A 20,833-nucleotide genomic window follows, 5' to 3' on the forward strand; every position below is an offset into this window, starting at 1 on the left:
AGGCATTGCCATGGTGATTATTATAGAAAGCTATTTGTTATTTGTTGGGGGCAGGGCGTTGGCGTTCCGTAGTATTACTAATCTGTGTGTGTGTGTGTGTGTGTGTGTGTGTGTGTGTGAGTGTGTGTGTGTGTGTGTGTGTGTGTGTGTGTGTGTGTGTGCGTGTGTGTGTGTGTGTGTGTGTTGGGAAGGTACAGTATGTGTGTGTGGTGACCGTGGAGAGGTGTGTGTACGTTTCTGGCGATGTGATCGACTGAATTCAACTCAGGCAAACACAAAAAAAAAGCCTTGTAGTCTGTCAAATCAAAATGAGATTTCTTCCATCCTGTAACCTAAAGAAGAAAACTATGACAACAGGGGGTGATTCTAACACTGTATCAGCTCCATTTTGGTCGGGCTCCTCCACAGACCAAACCCAGTAAGTCGCCCAAAGAAGCAAAATGTTTCAGTTCCAACGGAGACAGCAGGATGGGGGGGGGGGTGGTGGTTGGGTGGTGCTGAGAGGAGGACGAGGGGGCTGGGTGGTTTTCGGAGGCCGCGTCACAGTTGGTTCTGGCTAAAGGGAGTTCGGGGAGTGCAAGTCCACTACATTGTCAAGGAGAGACAGAGAAACGGAGTCTGTTGTTGTTGCGGCGGTGTGTGTGTGTGTGTATACACACAGTGGGGACAGAAGTCTTCTGATAAGGGGTTTAGTGGCATACTGCAGGAGACAAGACAGACAGCGGGAGTCCTTTTCTCCTGTCGTCCTCCATGCCAGGAGCCACCATGAGCAATCAAGACTGCAAATGAGACACATAACAGCATGCAGCTCTGAGTCAGAATACAGACCGTATTATACTACAACATCTACTTGTTAAGTTTCCTTGGGGGACAATCTGATCACGATACCGCTGTATTAACAGACAAACAAAATGACTAAGGAACAGCTTCCACAGCCCGGGCCGCCAGGCTGCTGAACGCGCTGCTGACAAGGCGCGAACACGCACTGAACAGGCGCTATGCCCTGTCACCACGTCAGTCTTAGCGACACGGGCCATTACGTTGGCACTACCACTTTATATGACTGTGACTGACTGTGAAGTCACAAATAGGCATACATTGATTGTGTGACTGTGAATATACTCCATTCCCACGCATTTAATACATGATATTTGCAGCTAAGTGTCTTTTACTTGCACAATAAACTGAGGTACTCTGCCTTATTTTTTTGAGGATATTAAAATATTATTCATTTATTATTATTATTTTTTAACCCATTAAGACCAGGAACGCATCTGTGTCATTTTAGATTTCTTTGGCTCTTCAAAAATAGCAGATCTACAAGCTCATAGAGCTTGTAGATCTGCTATTTTTCGTGAAATCGTGAAAAAATATTTTCTACATTTTTTTCAATTTTTTTTTTTTGAATCGGTCTCAGGTCTCAATGGGTTAAGGGATTCACTTGCCAAATACACCACATCTACAAGCTGAATAGCTGTGGTGCGAAGTGTTGTCAGCTTGTAAATGTGTTCTTTTTGATGAGCGACGTCGTACTATGGAGTGCTTTCCTATCCTTGTTCCTATTCAATGCATGCCTTTTATGGTGTGAAACGGGTGTGGAACAACGCAAATGTTGTTAATTGATTTACTAACTAGGTGGGATTCATCATCTGATACACCTGTGATGCGCACAAATCAAGGCTGTACACTCTTTCATGAATCCAATGTTGGTCTTTACTTAAGAGCAGTACTACACTCAAATAAAGTAGAAATTTAAGAGGAGCTTTGTGAATGAGGCCTATTAAACTCATTACCGTCTATACTTTACTGAATCTCCTGTGTGTCTAGTTCTGATTTTAGGAATATTATCTGGAACATTATCTTCTCAGACACTCTTTGTCTTCACTGAATAAGTTAAGGAATACTAAGTGAATATTAAGTCAGCGAATACTAAATCAGTGAATACTAAGTGAATACTAAGACAGACCCCCACCAGAAAATATCCTTATTTTTCAGAGTCTAATGTTTGATAGGTATGTACAGTACAGTGATGTGAAATGTGCATGTGCGCTCGCTCAGCTTCACGTACTTCTGATTTCCTTTGTTGCTCTTCGGTGGGTGACTCTGTTTCCCGGATGACCACAGCCTTTGTCACCAGCATGTCAGGGTGCTGCTGCTTGGCCTCTTGGATGGCCATAGCGAGCGCCTGGGGACAAATGACAATATCATGACATCTTCCAACAGTAATATACTTTATGATAAACTTCATAATAGTGAAGATGTACTGAAATGGAATCAATGAAACTGAAATAAAATCAACACTAAAGCTATAATGTGCAAAATCTCACTCATGTCTCAGTCAGTACAGTACGCAGACTCTTTGATTACTTTCATTAACATTCCAACCATGAATTTTCAAGCCGTTATGTGGGTAACACTTTACCTAAAGGTCGGGTATATAATGCATTATAATGTGCTTATAAGGTAATATAACACTCGTTATAAATGTTTATAATCATGAATGACAACTTATAACAACGTTTATAACGTGTTATAAATGCTGGTCATAATGCATTATAAGCTCAGTGGAACAGCACATTATTACTACCTTAACTTAGTTAAAGAGTCTTTGTTATACGTTGTTATGCATAATTATAAACATTTATAACAAGCGTTACGAAGCATTATAAGTGTATTATAATGCATATTATAATGCATTATAAATGTGATTATAGACATTATAGACCAGACCTTAATATAAAGTCTTACCGCCTTGGGTAACTACAGAGCTGCTTATCTTCTTAATTAATCCCAATATAACCCAAAGCAACAATTCCATTCAAAATCTTCAGTAGGAAGTCATGGGCAGAGGTGAGGTGCTCTCAAGGTCTTTAGAAGACGTTTGATTGATTGATTGATTGATTGAATACTTTTGGCACAGATTTATACAAAAGAATGCTAAAAGGATAACCCAACAAGCAAAGGGCTTATTTCCATTGAGGTCCTGCGTATTCAATTCATCGAGACATTTAACGTAAAGTCAATGATGTGAAACGATGACATTTCCTTGACAATATTGTAGAAGTCCTGCGACCACTGGGGCTAGAAGAGGGACCAGACCAGACATTCTAATTGGACCAAGTGGACATGCATGGATTGCAGAGAAAGTGACAGTAGAGGCTTCCATGGCAACGTTAGCGAGGATTAATTTAAGACAAGGGTCCCCAAACGTTTCAACGCCAAGGACCCCCAAATAGCCATAGCCTCTGGCTTGTGAAATGGCTTAACAAAAAAACAATACAGCTAAAATAACATCTACTTGAGTATTGTGTTGAATTTGGATGTTTTTATTGCAAGCGGTGTGCGCACGTTGTGAACCCACCTACGTAGGCATGCATCTTAATCCCAATGCGCTGTAAGGAAATATATGCGCCGCTGTCCCTCTGCTGGATATAAGACCAGCTCAGGGCTGGTCTAAGCGCAATAACTTTTTTACTTTTCTCACTGTACGACACTGTTTTTAAGCCCCCGCCCCCATGGGCGCACAGATTAGTGTAGGTCGGTTGGAAACTAGCAATGACACCTGCGTGTCCTTATTTACGTCACTTTGCTCCAGGTGCAAGATAGGGTTCTCAAGTGTTAAATTAACACTCAGGATTTTACTGTGTAAAGATCAGTTGCATTATGGGGAAATACCGCCTTTAAACGGTTCGAACCCTACCTGATCTTGGTCAACATCATCATCTCCAGTAATGATGATCCTCTTCTCAATTCTGGTCTCCGAGTAGCCTCCTTTCACAGTCTGCAATACACATACAGTACACAACCTAGTCAGGAACAAGCAGGAGTAAACCCACTGTCCCCCACAAATGGCACTTCAGCCCCTAGGAGCAGATTAAGAAACCATATGTGGGAGAATATGGTTGTTAATGACTAGCTTGTTTGAATGGACAACAGCCAGTTTAGTTAATTGTTCGTCCAGCATTTGCTTAATACAGTCTCATCACCAACAACACCAAGGGAATTTGGTCCAGTCGTCGTTGTTGATCATGTTGTCTAGTTTCACGCTAAGATACTGCACGTACAAAGCTGCTGTGGAGACAGCAGCCCTACGAGCACATACAACGTACCTTGGTAACATGAGTAGTGGTTGCTGAGGTGACATTCTCAGCGGTGACGGTCAGCGGCGATACAACCGAGTCTCTGCCCGGGTGGCCTGCTTTCACCTACAGCACAGTCATTATATGAGTGAGTCACTCCATCTGCACAGTTCCAGGGCCATTAAACATAGCAGGAGGCCCACGCAAAGAGACCTTGTAGAGGTAGTAGCAATGCAGTAGCAAGGGCCTAACAAGTACATAATGCCCCCCACACACACACACACACACACACACACACACACACACACACACACACACACACACACACACACACACACACACACACACACACACACACACACACACACACACACACACACACACACACACACAGGCCTGAATTGCACCATCAGGGACTTTGTATCAGGGACAAATATCACAGTGTCAGCCTCAATCAGCCAAGGCCTTGAACATAAACATCTGGACGACAAAGGGGACATAAACAGTCTTCATAGCCTCTATCTAGCGGTATGTTACATACAGACAGCAAGGATGCACAAAGGTGGAGTCATTCTGGGACCTTGATAATGTGTGTGATGCATTTCTACTGCGCGGATACTTACAGGAGAGCCATTTTCTTTAAGGGTAACAGATGCCTCCCTCGTACTGAGAATCCCGTAGTTCTGTGAGAAGGCAAGAATTCAGGTTCAGGTCTAGATTCGCCATTTAGTAATATGAAGTCAAGAGGACAACTTGTGTGAAAAGTATAATCTGCATTAGGGAAGAAAAATATACATGATTATGAATTCATAAAATCAACATTGCAAAGGCAATTTGGAACCCATAATACTGTATCTCAATTGTCAGTCAAAAAACTAAGGAGCATCACATGCACATTTTATAGTGAATGAGTATAAAATGAAAGCAATATATTCCATGAAGCCTCTAGCTGTTTTGATTTACACTTCTGTGTAAAAACCTGAATGCTGAGAGTTGAAGGGGGAAAAAAATGGACCACTCAGGATTCATACAACAGTGTCGCACTGTAGATCTACACGCTCACAACATGTCACGGATGCGTCTATGTTCAGCCGGCGACACCGTCGTTCCGCAAAGTATGAATCAGGCTTAATGCCGTCCAAATTCACAGCCCATCCCACTGACATGCAGACAGCGCAGACACATAGCCATGCCTTTGTGCAGAGAAACCAGCATGGCCACGTACCATGTCTCCCTCTGCTGGTGCAGCTATGTCAGTGCTGGAGACCTTTGTCTCTGTACAGTTGACGTCATCCTCTGTTTGCTGCAGACACACACACACACACACACACACACACACACACAGAAAAGCCACTGTGGCATATTTGGACGTATTTTGAAAATGTGACCAGAGACCTAAGCTCGCGCTTCAAAGGCCTCCTCTGAAGATCACTGCCACTGTTCAGTCAGGCCAGTGGCTGAATGGCCAACGAGCCCAGCGGTAATTAATTTTTAATCAGGCACCTGTGGGGCAGCTTGAGCTAAAATCTTTGCCTCTGGAGATGAATGGATTTCCCACCCGCTTTCATCATGCTCATTAATTCCCTGTCAATACTTTAATCACTTCGTAATGATGTCATTCGAGTCCTGTGAATGTGGCCGTTCAGTCAGTGAGGTCCAAAGAATATGGGACACGTGTTCATCAGTGGCTCCAGAACAGTGGGAGAAGCCTCTAGAATTCTAACTTCTAAACCATACATGGGCAACTGGCGGCCCGGGGGCCACATGCGGCCCCCACCTTCACTTAATGCGGCCCGCAGGTTAATATCGTAATACTGATATATTATTGATTTCAGCTGTTACAATTCCAAAAATGAAAACATGACCCGTTTTAATTACTTCAGTCTATATTAGTAGCTTAATGACTAGTATTACAATTCTATTGTCTTTTTTTTGTCCAATGTATTTGTATTTCAGTTCATAAAGTCACAAAATGCTTTTGAAATAAATAAAAAAAATTACTTTTCAGGATTCCAATGAAAAAGTTGCCCACCCCTGTTCTAAACTGTGTAGCCGATCTTCTCATGTCTCTAAAGATATTGGATAGACATTATTGATCGGTGGTACCATCCTTACAAAGAGAACAATGAAGGTAATGACCTTTATGGTCAAACAACGGTCAGATTACCATGACTTATGACTTCAGGGACCTGGATGTATACATGTATGTATCTTTGTATACCCTTACTGTATCTCTCAACTGCTGTAATGACTGCGTTAAATAAAGTGCCATCTTCAATCTTGAAAATGTAACAGAACTAATTGCTTTGTTCATTAGTGGAGAAAAGTCCTAGAGAGCATTGGTTCTCAAAGTGGGGTCCGGGGACCCCCAGGGGTCCTTGAGGGAGTTCCAGAGGGTCCCCAGCTAAATGATGGATAGTTAGGAACCAAATGGACCCTTATGGGTCTGTAACTCTGAGAGTATACAAATGTACACTCTCAGAGTTACATTAACATTGATTTTACGATATAAATTGGGGTCCCAGAGATAGAAATGCCATTAAATGGGGGTCCGTAGCCTAATGCATGTCAAACTGGGAGTCCTTGAAATTAAAATGGTTGAGAATCACTGCTAGAGCCGTAAAAAAAACTTCTCTTATGGGGGTCCCTGGCATATCTTTTCAAATGGGGGTCCGTGGGCTAATAAGTGTCAATTTGGGGGTCCCTGACATGAAAGAGTTTGAGAACCACTGTCTTAGAGATGTACTGGTAGGTCTATCTTACCTGTGGGGAGACATATGTGACGTTAGAATGGACCTCCGAGCCGTTGGTGTGGATCTCCGTCTTGGTGTCGGCCATCTTCAGCAGGTGAGCCATGCTCACGGCACTGGCGTCTTTCTTTGCCACCGGGGGCTGCAGGGGACACAAAAGGTACAGTTAGACGACACTAAAGCACACAAATGAGCTTCGTTGTGCAGAGAAGTCTCCAGCACTGAATAGGAGCACAATTTAAGTCTCGCAACTCATTCTACCCTTAAAACCTCTACAACTGACAAAACACTTGTGTGAACTGTATACTGTTTGTGTTTTGCTTGAACACAGAAACGCATGCTGTGAAGTGTGAATGATGCCGCAAAGTCAGGGAAACCAAAAAAGACAGACATGAAATAACAAGAAACAACAGGAAAAAACTGCAGGTGAAATGCATAAACCGAAACCTATAAAACAAAACAAAGGAATACAAATGAGAAGGCACATGAATAAAAACATAAACACTTCCACACAAAACAGAAGACGGTCCAACGAAAAAAAGTTACGCGATAGAATCCAACTCAGGCAGGGGGCGGATCCACTTTAAGCAGTGTGGTGATGATGATGATGATGATGAGGCAGGGATGAGTTTTACTGTGTGTTCCCTATCGGTCTACCTCGTGATGCACGCGCTCCTCGGGAAGCCTCTCCTCTACGGGAGACTTGTCATGGTACGAGCCCATGAGACGGGCCGAGTAGAACCTGGAGGTCTCCTCAAAGTCCTCTCGGCCCACGTCCAGCTGCCGCGGCGGCGGCGGCTCCCGTCTCTCTCCCGGCTCCGACGCGCTCTTGGGCAATTCCTCGCCGCCCGAGTAGAGGTCCGTGACCACGGTGAAGTCCACCTCGGCCTCCAGGCTGGACGTGGAGCTGACCGTCATGCTGGAGCACCGGCGCTCGATGCCCAGGTGGCTCTCCCTCGTCACGCCAGCCATGGCGTCGTGCTCCGGGTCTTCCTCGTAGGCCGCCGAGCCCTGCTGCTGGGGCCTCCTGTCCCCGAGCTCCCTCTGGATTTACGCACAGAAGAGGGGGAACCACCACGCCAAGGTTACAGACACGGACGGTAACCGCAGGCAAGATAGGATGGGATGAGATGGGAGCGACGCCCTGACGTGTCAAAAGCGGAACGTCATTGCCATTCATAAAAGATCCAAAAACCAAAGGCGTATTGCAGTGGTGTAAAGTAACTAAGTACTGTACTTAAGTACAATCTTGAGGTACTTTTACTTTACTGGAGTATTTCCAATTGTCTATACTTTTTACTTTTACTCCACTACATCTCAGAGGCAAATATTGTACTTTTACTCCACTACAATTATTTGAAAACTTTAGTTACTAGTTACTTTGCAGATATAAATTATTACATTATAAAACATACATTAACCACTTTAGCCCTATTTTATAGCTAGGCTATTTGAAAATAGCCGATCTACAAGCTCACAACGCGTCGCATCGTGACGCGTTGTGAGCTTGTAGATCTGCTATTTTCAAACATTTTAGTACTTTTACTTTGGTACTTTAAGTACATTTTGATACCAATACTTTTATACTTTTACTCTAGTAAATTTTGAATTCCGGACGTTTACTTGTAACAGAGTACTTCTACATTGCAGTATTGATACTATTACTTAAGTAAAACATTTGAGTACTTTTTCCACCACTGGCGTAATGCATGCTGTATACTGTGGCATAGCCATACAACAAAATAACTACTGAATAACTGTGTAGGGTGTTATGGTCAGGATTGGGAAGGTAATGGTACTGTAAGGTCTGAGAACAATCTAAGGACCTTCAGTACGTACTCCAAAATAGATGCTGAGAAATTAAGCATCTACAGGTCACTGAAAGTATTCAGATTACATTACTAATTGGGTTAATGATTACAATTACATGCAGGTAATCTGTAACCGAGTACATTTATGGTGTAAAATAATCTTCATTGGTTATGGTTACGTATGGAAAGCAGTCATGGCCACCAGTGCCCTCAGAAAACAAAACATGACAGTGTTCACTGTAGCTTCTGACAGAAAATTATTATATTATATTATTATATATTATATTTATATTTAAAAGCTTTTCACTTAAGACGTAGACTTGGCTAATGCAGATGAGTCATGCACCAGTGGCAAACGGTACCGTCACATAGAGTAAGGTACGCAGCATGCAGAGTTTATGAGGGAAACAGATAATCTAGTAAGACGGGTGGAACCGTGTGTGCGTACACAATGGATACGAGGAAGATGGATGGTGAAGGTGGGATTATATGAGGGTGGGTTTAAAGGCAAATGAATAACCTTGACATCAGCAAATGGCTCTTCATAAATGGCAGGAGTAGATAGAGGCTCCTGTAGAGGGAAGGAGAGGAAAGCACAGCACAGGGCACCTTGAGGTTAATGCAAGCAGAATACACCCCTGGACAGAGACCATGTACGCACGCACGCACACACTGTCACACACACTGTCACACACACACACACACACACACACACACACACACACACACACACACACACACACACACACACACACACACACACACACACACACACACACACACACACACACACACACACACACACACACACACACACACACACACACACAGTGTGGTAGAGCTTGACTGGGACTGGAAAATTTAAGCCCTGACCTGAACATAAATAATTTCTGTTCAAACCTAAATTAGGATTGAGGCATATCCGCTTCTTACCAGCCCTCCAGTAACCAGTAGTGCAGAAATGTACTAATTATTATTTGCCAGTATAGAACAAATCATATTAAACAGCATTTGTATTGGCCCAAACCAAATCCAAGCTTAGGTTAAGAAATTCCTGACCCAACATGAGCCCAGTGGTTTCGGTCAGGCCCAGATGGGATTGGTCAGGTTCAGGCATAAATTCCAAGCTCCGCAGAAAAGATAGTATCGTAGCTCATACACATTGGAAGACAGAAAAGAGGCGAGCTTGAAGCTAAGAATTAATCCATCGTCTCAAGCTCTCAAGCCATGTTAGAAATAGCAGTGACTTGGCAAAAAAAAAATCAAAAAGAGCATGCAGTGTGTGTATAACAGAACAGCTTTTCTGCATAGTAACAGCCACTTAGAAAGTGCTGCATTATTAGGACCTTGAATTGAACACAATTGCGTTGAGATGGCAAAACAATATCGATGTAAAATGAGAACTAATACATACATGACTCCACGTGATCTTTGTGTTTTCTACAACTAGATGTCTGCCATATTCGGACACATACACAGAGAGCTACAGTGTGCAACACCTCTTCTCATGTCTTTTTAAGCCAAGTCCGTGGCTCACATGAAAGGGCGGGGAGCGATGAAAGCTGTCAAATCAATTCATTTCAGATTCCTTTCATTCCACTGCATGCGAACTCCTGATGCCAGCACAGAGTGAAATGAAAGGCAATGAAGTGTGATTGCAGCCTGTGTTAGTTCGATGTTGCGCTGCGGCTGTGCGTTCTCAGTCAACAGGAGCCAAGGCAGCACGGCATTCAATTAAAAATCTGATTAAAGAATTATCATCATCACCTAAGAGCATTTATGCAGCATTTTGTGAACTGATCTCCTTAAATTGCTGTTAATCAATTTAGTTTCATAATGTTGGTACAAATCAGTTCCATACTCATTAGTTAGAGTGAGATGATTCACAGAAATGATTGATGAGGTCATTTTTCTCCCTTTTGCTCAGGTCATTCATGTCGTAGTGATTTCTGTATTTTCTGTCTGGGTACGGCATTGTAGTCGTGAAAAGAAAATCATCAAAGCAATGATAATACGTGAGCCTTCATTTCCTTACAACGCTTTCTGACAGAGAACACGAGTTGGAAGGAAACGAGCGGCTTAAGAGGGGAGAGAGCGGGGAAGAGAACCAAACGAAAGCTACAGTAAAGCATGATTGAAGCGTGATCTGTTCTGTGCTTTGTTTTTGAGCAGATTTGTTCACAGCCAGCAGTGCGTTTTTTTTAACACATTTCCCAGATGTTGTGATGCAGTTATGTATGAAGGCAGAGGGAGGGTCGAAAATGCATTACTCATTACTGACTTCACCAGGCAAATGGAGCCAAAAGAACTGTCACATAAAGTGACACTCCACCCCCTCTTCATAAACATGTCTAGGTAGTATGTATTTTCAAGTCACTGGAAATGGAGAAAAAAGAAGAAAAATGGTGTGCGAGTCTGTCTGAAGCTCATGCGATGCTTTAGTTCCAATGACTGAATAGAGCAGATGCCAAGCAGTTACCGAGTGTCTCTTCTTGGCTGCATCCATGCCAGGCTCCCTACTGGCATTTCGGCTGTTCCGCAGTATGAGTCCAGACTGCCTGGCCTTCTGCGTTTTAACTGGAGGCGCCGGTGGAGCCATTTTGGGAAGAGCGGTGGCCTTTGAAGCGAATGACGGGCTCTCTGCGGGCCCCCCGGCGAAATGAAAACAGTCGGCTTCTGTTCTAGCCTCCAGATCCGCGGCTAATGTCGGGTGGAAGCTGGAGACGTCGGCCCAGTGAAGGTCTGAGGTGCCCTCCGGAGAGCCCACTGACCAGCGGTATTCCCTCCTCATGCCGCGCATCAGCTCCTCCTGACCTGGCCTGTCCCGGTCTTCTTTGCACGCTACGCTCTTTGACCTCTCCGGCTTGAGAGGAACGATTCGGGTGATTTCTGATTGGCAGCTGCTGCCTGATAGTCTGTGAAAGGACCTCCTCTGAACCTTGTCTCCCATAACACTCTCCATATCCTCGGCCCCGGAGCTGCTGACCCTTCGCTCGTGTGTCCTGATCTGTCTGAGTTTGACCTCCGCTAGCTCCTTGTTGTCAATTAGGCTCCTCCCTCTTATGTGTGGGTTGATAATGTACTCCTCTTTACCCTCTGCTATTGAATCACCGTGTCCTGCCTTCCCAGGGCCATTCACTGAGCCTACGTTTACATCTGCCGAACCCTCTTGACATTCTTTGCTCTTTGCCATGCCTGTTCCCTGAGTGGAAACGTCTTTGCACTCTGCTGTTGACACATCGTCTCTCTCTTTGTCTGTATGTGCCCTGACTATCTGATCCTCGTCTGTCTTCTGGTCATCCTTCGTGGTCACCTCCGGAGACGGCTCGGTATGACTTTCCGAATTCGACGTCTTTTCCGAGCTGTCCTCCCAGTCCGAGCCCTCGTTCTCCTCGCCGTTTGAAAGATCACCTTCTTTCTCATAGATGAACTCCGCAGACTTTCCTAGGTTCAAACTCTGTGGCCTCTTCTTTCTCCTTTGCTTGTGGGAGGGCTTGTGTTCCTTTGCCTGCCGTGGGTCCGGTGCCACGTCATCGCGCGCCTCAAGGTCAAAGGCCTGACACAGTTTACCTGGAGAGCCACCCGTCTCAGATAATTGAACCAAGAAACGGCTTTTGTTCGTGGGCCAAGGTTCAGGACACTCCTGTACTTCCTTTGATGGAGGCGATGGAAAATCATCGGTGTGGCGTTTCATTTCCTGCTCGTCGTCCTCCCCCGTTACCTCGATATGTATCTTCGTAACGTCCGTCTCTTTCTCCACTACTTTCTTTGTCTCCCAAGAGGAATCTTCCACTAATGGGGGGGAGGTGAGAGCTTTGTTTTTCTCATCTGCCTTCCAGTCATGGTCTTGTTCATAAACGACTTGTTTGTCAATCAGTACCCACTCCTCAGAGCCCTACATGTTGATATAGATTAACACCGTTAGACAATCCAAAGCAGCACAACTACAAACAATTAAATCACCATAATGTAATTTATAATATATCATCTAAATGAATCTAAGTAAAAAAAAACAAAAAAAAGAGGAAAAAAAGGAAAGGAGAAAAAAAACAAATACATACATGCTTAGGTTTGGATATAAATGAAATATCGTATGCAGTACATTCAATCAAAGCATAATAATAAGTATGCTCAAAGTGGTTCTCAAAGTGGGGTCCAGGGACCTTCAGGGTTCTTAAGGGAGTTCCAAATGGACCCTTACAGGTCTGTAACTCTAGAGTTATGGAGGTCCTTGACATTAAAAACTTTGAGAACCACTGCTACTTTATTTCATGAAAAAAAAAGAGAGAGACAGAGAGACAGAAGGAAATGTGCAACCTCAGGGGAAGTCACCACAGTCTTCTGGATGAAACCCTCAACCGACAGGCAGTTAACAGGGTCCTTCCCCCCTGCTGGGCCAACCAGCTGGCAGGCGAGGGGGGGCAAAGGACGGGGCAGAAGAGAGAGTAGAAGAAAAGAGGGGAGAGTAGCCGTTAGGGACCTGACTCTTTCGGCTGATTACACTCAATCAAATGGCAATGTCGCGTAACAAAAAAGACGTGATTTCAACTGACAAAAGTGTCGCTGCGTGGTGACGTTTCTTTTCCAGTTGAAAAGGCAGTACGTCAGTTGGTTTTGTCATTCTGGTCATTCGAGTATTCCAAGGAGTGTTAAATGCCATTTCATGCAACAGAATATTTAACAGGGTAAATACCAAATCAACTGAAACTGAATGAGTCACGCAGAAATAAAGTGCTAATAAAATGACTTTATGAGTGCATGCCAGCTTGCATGCACTCCACCTGTATACACCTGCCAGATCCGTCAAACCAAATTAGTAGATATTTGCAATGCAAATATAATCCCTTCTGCACCCACATCAAAGGGCTATTTTTTTCCCCCGAATTTCGGTGAGACATAACTCCTCAAGGGCAGTGAGATTTTTTTTTTTTTTTTTTTTTTTTTTTTTTTTTTTTCCAAAGCTCCCACCTTCAGCCCTTCAACAGAATAATGCCATAACCACCTTTGGATCATAAAACATGGCATATTTTGCTGCAGGCAATGTTTGACATGTTTGACATTCTGCGGAGAGCATGACCTGATTGCTCTCGTTGCAGGACGAGAGACTGTCTATCAACAAAGTTAGATGCAACAGAAGTGACTGAACCAATTAAAGAATGGGAGTACACTATCTGAAGGCTACAATCTTCATCCTCGATACCTTTAACGGCCACAAAAGAAATCGATCTAAGCTCTGGGAGCTTTTTTATGTGATCCAGTACAAAGTGAGCCTATCTCACTTAGGCACTCTTGGAAAATGGAGAGCACAGACAATCATCTCTCAAGTGTCCAAAATTCAGTGAATCTCAAAAGACATCGTGGAATCTAATCTATTTGAGTTGATTCCCTGTGAGATGCACCTGTCAGTCATCTTCAAGCACCCCTTGAGATAATGTCGCCATTATTCACTTGTACGCCAGACATTTTAAGGGTTCAAGCCCGACAGTCTGAACCTGATTAAATTTGTTCTTCCCCTTCTGCTGCATTTTTGAACATTTTCGTGAGATGGTAAATGGTAGAGATATGAGATTTTTTTCACCAATGACTGGGCATTGTGTCCATTACTTGCACAACAAATATTACCCAAATTACACAAACCTGCTATTATACAGTCATCCATATATCCTCAATTTACTAATTTGCCTCAAGAACTTAAGTCCATCTGACATGATGTTCTGCTATTTTGAATGTTTGGGAAAAAAACATTTTTGACATCTGTTCCTATAAGCCATAGGTTGTGGATCAACATTGGAACAAAGTTCCATCAAAACTGACATACTGTACAGTTTGTTGATAGCTTATTTAGTTTGAAGATCAGCACATGCATAGACCAAAGTTAATAACTGTTGGACCAATCATCAAAAAACTCGCAGGGTATGTCTACTTAAGTAGGCTACCTACAGTAAAACATACACTAAGTTTAATTGAAATTGACCACTAGGGTGCGCTACACCTGTAAAGAAATGGGCATGGCATAACATACTAAATTAAAAATAGTTTATCCAATCATTACAAACACGTGCAATGGGATTTGATGGTTACAGTACATCCCACATACAGGTATACGAGTGTACAGTAGCATTGGGTTTGGACTTGGGTTTGTACCAACATCACCAAACTAGGTGGATATGTTTAATTAAGCTGTTAAAACATCCCCAAAAAATGTTTTGAAATAGAACAGTAGGGGGTGATGGCTTTGCAAGTAAACGAGCGTCTGTCTGATCGTCACAAAACCTGTTCGTTATCTTTCATGCGGGTGTCGGAAACTGTCAGAGGGCCTTGAAACCCTGTTGCTTTCAACTTCTAACCGTTGGATTAAATGAACCTCCAAATCGCTGCTCTATTTGTTCTTGTGATCTCTATCTCACAGCAATATCTTCACAGTGGAGATAAAAAGTGTTATCTTTTATCTATTGCCCCTTGACAGGGGCAACCGTTTCTAACTGTAACTAGCCTCCCAATATGGAATTTGCTCTTCTGTTTTCTATCGTACCAGTACATCTTCAGGCTTGAATTATTCAAAGACAAAAGTAAAAGCATGCAAAAACAGAGAGAGCAAAGTATTGTCTGGTCGCTCGGGGTGTCCTGCCTTAACCTCCAGCAGCAAGAGAGAGGAATTCATGAGGGCACCAGCAACGACTGGAATATCAATGTCCGTTTTAAGGAATGTCAAACATCAGAGTTTGCTTGAGATCTGGGATATTGACCAGAGTGGAACCCCTAGTGGAACCCCCCCCCTGCCCCCCCCCCCCCCACTCACTGCCTTCTTCTCGGGCGTGCCGCTCGGGGAGGTCTCTGACAGACACTTTTCACGGGTCGTCAGCTTGCTGTTTGGCTCCCTCAGGGCTCTCTTCAACTCATTGATACTGGCCTGGTGCTTCAGTAAGACATCCTCCGACTTGTCCAAAAACTAGAGGACGGATAGCACAGAAGGACAGCAACAGAGAAGAGAGAGAGAGAGAGAGAGAGAGAGAGAGAAAGAGAGAGGATGGGGGTATATTTTAGCAATACCTTTATGTAATTTTCCACTGCAGCAATCACAGGGACACATCACAATTAAATCATATTGTGATTTGATATGCTGAGTGGACGGTGATCAACATTACATAGCAAAAATATGCATAACAAGATGGAGATGATTCACAACTAATTTCACACCAGTGTTTTTTTTCTCAAAGATGATTCAGTTATGTGGATCTCTGTGGTGTTTTGGCAGTTGTGACTGCATCGCTGTTCTCTGCTAAATTACATTTCGGATGCTATTGATCACACTGAAATACAAGAAAAATATAATTATGAATATATTCACAACTAATGTAGCAAATGAATAGCAACAAGGGCTATTCATCTAGCCATTACTTCTCATTTCTGAGCTTTAATGATAAGTTTTTTTGCCGGTCTGATCATTCACTGCATTTCACAGTAGTGACGGTACTTCAGTAGTGAAGTACCTGCATGATTAGTGCTGTACACCTAATTTACACTCAGAGGCACATAAAAAATATGTTATGTTAAGACGAGCGACAGTATAAAAAGGCACTCGAATATCAACGTCCATCTTTGCTTACATACATTCCAGTGTTGCGTCATCAATAGAGATATAAGCATTTCATTGGAGACTTGCCAAAACCTTCCAATAAACAACATTCTGCAATAAAGTCCGCGAAGGCAATCAAATGTTCTGCAGTTCCAGCTGCCAGGTGCCGTTGTAAAAATGTTACGACATTATATTACAATAAACGTCTAAACATGCAGCTAGTAGACGTGTGCCTCACACAGAACACAAGCAAAGTGGTACTTTTTTTAATTAACACTGTAAAAAAGACTACGGTGGAGCGTGGTAAAAGATGAACCGCGGCACAGGTCACAGAGCACAGACTGAGGCTGAACACAGCAGGCTGTACCTCCTGTTTGTGTCGAGGGGTGGTCTCCTGGTCCAACTGAGACAGCTGGGGCAGAGTTGGGGCAGGAGAAGATGACAGGAATGAGAGATGGAGGGGATTTTGGGTGGGGGGCGGGGGGGGGGGGCGTTGTGGGGTCAGTGGGTATAGGAACACATCAGGCAAGATGCGGAGACAGAGAGGGAGCTTGTCAGTCAAAGGAGGAGAAGACAGGCAGGCAGGAAATTGACTGTCAAACCAACGCAGGTTCTCAGCACACGGCATGTGGAAGTAGAAACACTACAACGGCGTCATTGCACCCATCATCAGTCAGTCTGAAGCAGTGCAACGTGAGTGACCATAAGATGTTGTTTGTGATAGGGCTGGTTAGTATATCGATATCGTGATAGGAGACTAGATATCGTCTGGGATCCTAATATCCTGATAAGTAGTATCATTGTTGTCTTTTCCTGGTTTTAAGCATTTAAGCATTTAAATACTGTCAACGATTTTCGGAAATAGCAAAACAACATGCTCACAACGTATGAGCACTGCCATTTATTCATTAATAATATATATATTATCGTGACATATGATTTTGTTCATTGACCAGCCCTAGTCTGTGTGATCTGCTGTCAAGCAGCTTGGGCCTTGTGTCTAAAACAAAATGTGGCTTTTTCGATCAATGCCTTTCTTCGCTGTCATCCAGTCGATGCCTCAATGAGGCCGTTGCACACTTATTATGATGCATGGATGCTCATTTTGGATTCGCCGCAACGATAACAGCGATAACGACAATTACACAACATCGTAATCAACACGCTGGAGGATGGAATAACACACTCTACAGGGACAGGCTGACAAGACAGACAAATGGCTGGACTGACTGAGAGACGAGCAGACAACGAAGCAGACTGATAAGACAGACAGATAGACAGTAGGCCCCCCAGGCAGACACCAAATACCTCCTGTTTACTGTCAACTGGTGACCCAGCCTCCTCCTTGTGGCCAGCAAAGAGTTAAAGAAAAAAACGCATGTTAGTGACAGGCAAGCACAGTGGACATGCATACACCAGTGTTCATTTTGACAGCAAATTTTTATTTAGTTTTAGTCATAGATTTTTGAATAAATGCTCATTTAGTTTTAGTAAAATTTTTGTCATCTGATACGTTTTAATCTATACTGTAGTTGATTTTGTCGACAAAAAAATATTTTGTCGGGCCTTGATGGCGTCGTAATGGCTGATTTTACACTTGGTTGCATGCTCAAAACGCGTCGCGCTTGTAGATCGGTTATTTTCAGAGCACAACACCGAGTGCAACCAACATAAAATAAATGGTCTTTTAGTTCTACTGGATCTCTTCTCCACAGTTAGTTAGTTTTTATTTGTTGACGAAATTGTCAATATATTTAGTCTTAGTTTTAGTCATCATAGCTTAGTTTTTATTTAGTTTTCGTCAGTGAAAAAAGGCAGTCGACATTTTTCGTCATAGTTTTAGTCAACGAAATTAACACTGGCATACACATGGCTCCACAGGCGGTTAACAGTTAAACGGTTAAATATTATCAAGTGGTTAGTGAGAGTTAGCAGCAAATAGCAAATATAAGCATTTAAGTCTGGGAAAGCCAATGAGCGGGGAAGGTTAGTTAGCGATGCTAAACCCACCAAAGCCACAGCAGATTTACAACACTGAGAGACATTGTAAGTCTCAGCGAAATCTCAGAGGCTTACACTGCATCCCTTTTGCATCAGTGCGCCTGCAGTTCCCGCGTCTGCCACTGTGAACAGCTGGGAGCTGCCTTACAGCTGACAGAAACCTCTCTCTATCCTATAGTGTGACTCTTTTCACTACAGCACATTTGGTCACTTTTACAAAATTCAGCTTATCCCATTAAAACTGGAAACGCATCTGTGTAACCACTTAAACCATAACTGTATACTTTGGCTATTAAAAAATAGAAGATATCCAAGCTCATTACGAGCTTGTAGATCTGCTATTCTTTTGAAAAATCGTAATTTTTTGGGGGAAATCTTTTAATATATATATATTTTTTTTTTTAAGGGAAAATTTTTAACACAAATCTTTGCTAAAATTATATCTATTTGTCCACGGGCACTCGGTGCCGCACTATGAGCTTGTATATCTGCTATTTTTGAATAGCCAAAGAAATATAAATTGGGTTAAACTAGAGGTGGTTGCTAAAGAACTAGCCTGGCGTCGCCAGACCAATACACAAATGTGATTACATTTGCACTGGCAGATTTGTCAATTTCCAGGCTAATTTAAGAACAGCAATGATGGCCAACTGAGCAGCCACAAGCAGAACGCTCAATTGGTCATCCATAAATCCATAAATTCGACCCTTTTAGGTCTTCATCAGGAAAATCAATTCAGATCAGATTTGCCTGATGAAGACCTAAAAGGGTCGAAACGTTGCGCCAGTAAATAAAAGTATGTTTTTGGAGCTTAAAAACGGATGTGTGTGGATGTTTTTATCTTCTCCTCCATTTTTTAATTATCATTGAGGATTTTGCGGTGTACAGTTTAGACTTCAGACCAATCAGGGACACTAGCGTGCCGTATACCTTGATTTCCTTCTTTTTGCTGGGGGTTGCTTCTCCGTCCTCTGCCTCCTCCTCCTCCTCCTCCTCCTCGTCCTCTTCCTCGTGCACATTATCTCGCTCCATCTCCGAGGGCAGCTCTGGGTCCTGGTCGTCCTCGTCCTGGTCCAGACTGGGCTCCAGCTCCGTCTCCTGCTCATCATCTCCCGAGGGGCTGCGGAGGCGGGGCAGCTCGCTCCCGCTGCGGTGGGACAGGCCGTCGTGGTTCTCACACATGGCGGAGACCGGCCGCGAGAACTCTGACGGTTTAACACAAGGAATCGTTCCGGTCAGGATCACTCGCTACGTGGCTATAGCTTAGTGCAGTGGTTTTCAACCACTTTCATGTCAAAAACCATTATTTATTCATTCTGGTTTTGTCCAAAGTTATTCACATTCTGGCAATTAATATTTAAAACCTTCTCAGAAGTGTTAGAAGTGCCCATAGAACCTTCTGCTTCTATTGCAGTGTTTGGAGTTGTTCCACAAGAAAGAGATGATGTACAACTTAGTCGCCAAGAAAGGAATATGATAGCCTTTGCATCCCTTTTGGCTAGGCGTCTGATACTGCTTAAATGGAAAGAAAAATTCCCACCAACTTTCAAATCATGGGTTAATGATATTATGCATCACTTGACTTTGGAGAAATTTTGCTACTCCACAAGGGGGTGTGCTCTGAAATTTTACACCATCTAGCAACCTTTTTTAACATGTATAGAGAGACTGAATGATGCTGACATTAATGACCCATAAATTGACCCCACTGTATTATAATAACATACACCGTTTTTGTATGCTTTTTGTTATTGACCTGTATGTGAAAATGTAAAATAAAGAAACCTTGAACAAAAAAAGAACCATTATTTATTCGGCATTTGAGCCACGGACCACCATTTGATGAGATTTAGCCTCTCCAGACCCAAAACTTTGAATATTTTGTTGCCGTTGGATAAGATTTTGTCCACAATTCCATGCTGTATTGATGTTGGTACCAATAGGAGATATAACAGGCAAACGTTGATCAAAATAACAATTATCTAATTAAGTAATGCAGATGTTTAACGATGATTAACTCTTGAGAGCGTAAAATGAAAATGAAAATACTCCCCTTACTCCCCAACTCTGGGAGTGTACAAATGGATGTACAATCTCAGAGTTAAAATGGATAAATTAACACCGATGTTGGGTTCACATTAAAAGTCATTTTCATGTAAGCCTGTGACCTGTGAAAAAAGTTCAGCTGGGTTCAACTTTGTTCAGCACACCAATGACGCAGTGAAGTGTCAATCAATCAGATGTTTTTGTTTCATCATTTCCACTCCCCTTCTCTTTCCCCAGAATTCCTGCTCCATTCGGTATAATGAAGAAAAACTCATTTTTGCTGTTAACTCATTGAGTGCCCAAATTATTTCTGTCTATTTCTGGCCAGTGCGATTTTTATTTTTTTATTTTTTCAAAGCAAAAAAAAAGTGCTTTGGAAGCGAGATACAGCCTTTTTCAGTTATAAGTTAAACAAGGAGTGGATGGAAATCTTCAGATAATGATATCTTGGGTTCTAAACAATTTTTTTTTTTTATTAATTGAAAATGGTGAAAATGTATTTTTAGGGTACACAATTTGCCTCTGTTTTGGGAAATGAGAGTGCAAAAAGTAATGATGGTAAATAACATT

At 42.8% G+C, this 20,833-nt stretch overlaps 2 protein-coding genes across 3 annotated transcripts in view; both read right to left on the reverse strand.

The window, feature by feature from the left end:
• Nucleotides 1–20,833, reverse strand: part of LOC308082870 (band 4.1-like protein 1) — a 112,502-nt gene continuing 91,669 nt past the window's right edge. The window contains exons 12-20 of one of the 2 annotated variants that reach the window (XM_080424934.1): nucleotides 19,148–19,422; nucleotides 15,440–15,589; nucleotides 6,843–6,971; nucleotides 5,305–5,382; nucleotides 4,703–4,762; nucleotides 4,110–4,205; nucleotides 3,701–3,781; nucleotides 2,069–2,185; nucleotides 1–779 (exon numbers count right to left, since the gene is read on the reverse strand). In XM_080424934.1, the coding sequence (XP_080281060.1) occupies nucleotides 774–779; nucleotides 2,069–2,185; nucleotides 3,701–3,781; nucleotides 4,110–4,205; nucleotides 4,703–4,762; nucleotides 5,305–5,382; nucleotides 6,843–6,971; nucleotides 15,440–15,589; nucleotides 19,148–19,422 (992 nt within the window). In that variant the 3' untranslated portion in view covers nucleotides 1–773. The remainder of the gene's footprint in view (nucleotides 780–2,068; nucleotides 2,186–3,700; nucleotides 3,782–4,109; nucleotides 4,206–4,702; nucleotides 4,763–5,304; nucleotides 5,383–6,842; nucleotides 6,972–15,439; nucleotides 15,590–19,147; nucleotides 19,423–20,833) is intronic. The other variant, XM_080424935.1, reaches the window with a different exon arrangement.
• LOC308082911 (uncharacterized protein) lies at nucleotides 7,475–13,261 on the reverse strand (the record flags this gene model as incomplete). The annotated part of the gene is made up of 4 exons (XM_080424994.1): nucleotides 7,475–7,873; nucleotides 9,161–9,211; nucleotides 11,120–12,535; nucleotides 13,244–13,261. The coding sequence occupies 4 exons, from the start codon at nucleotides 13,259–13,261 to the stop codon at nucleotides 7,475–7,477; spliced, it is 1,884 nt and encodes a 627-aa protein (XP_080281120.1).

Source organism: Gymnoscopelus braueri, assembly GCF_963280865.1.
Source record: "Gymnoscopelus braueri genome assembly, chromosome: 3".
Taxonomy (NCBI): Eukaryota; Metazoa; Chordata; class Actinopteri; order Myctophiformes; family Myctophidae; genus Gymnoscopelus; species Gymnoscopelus braueri.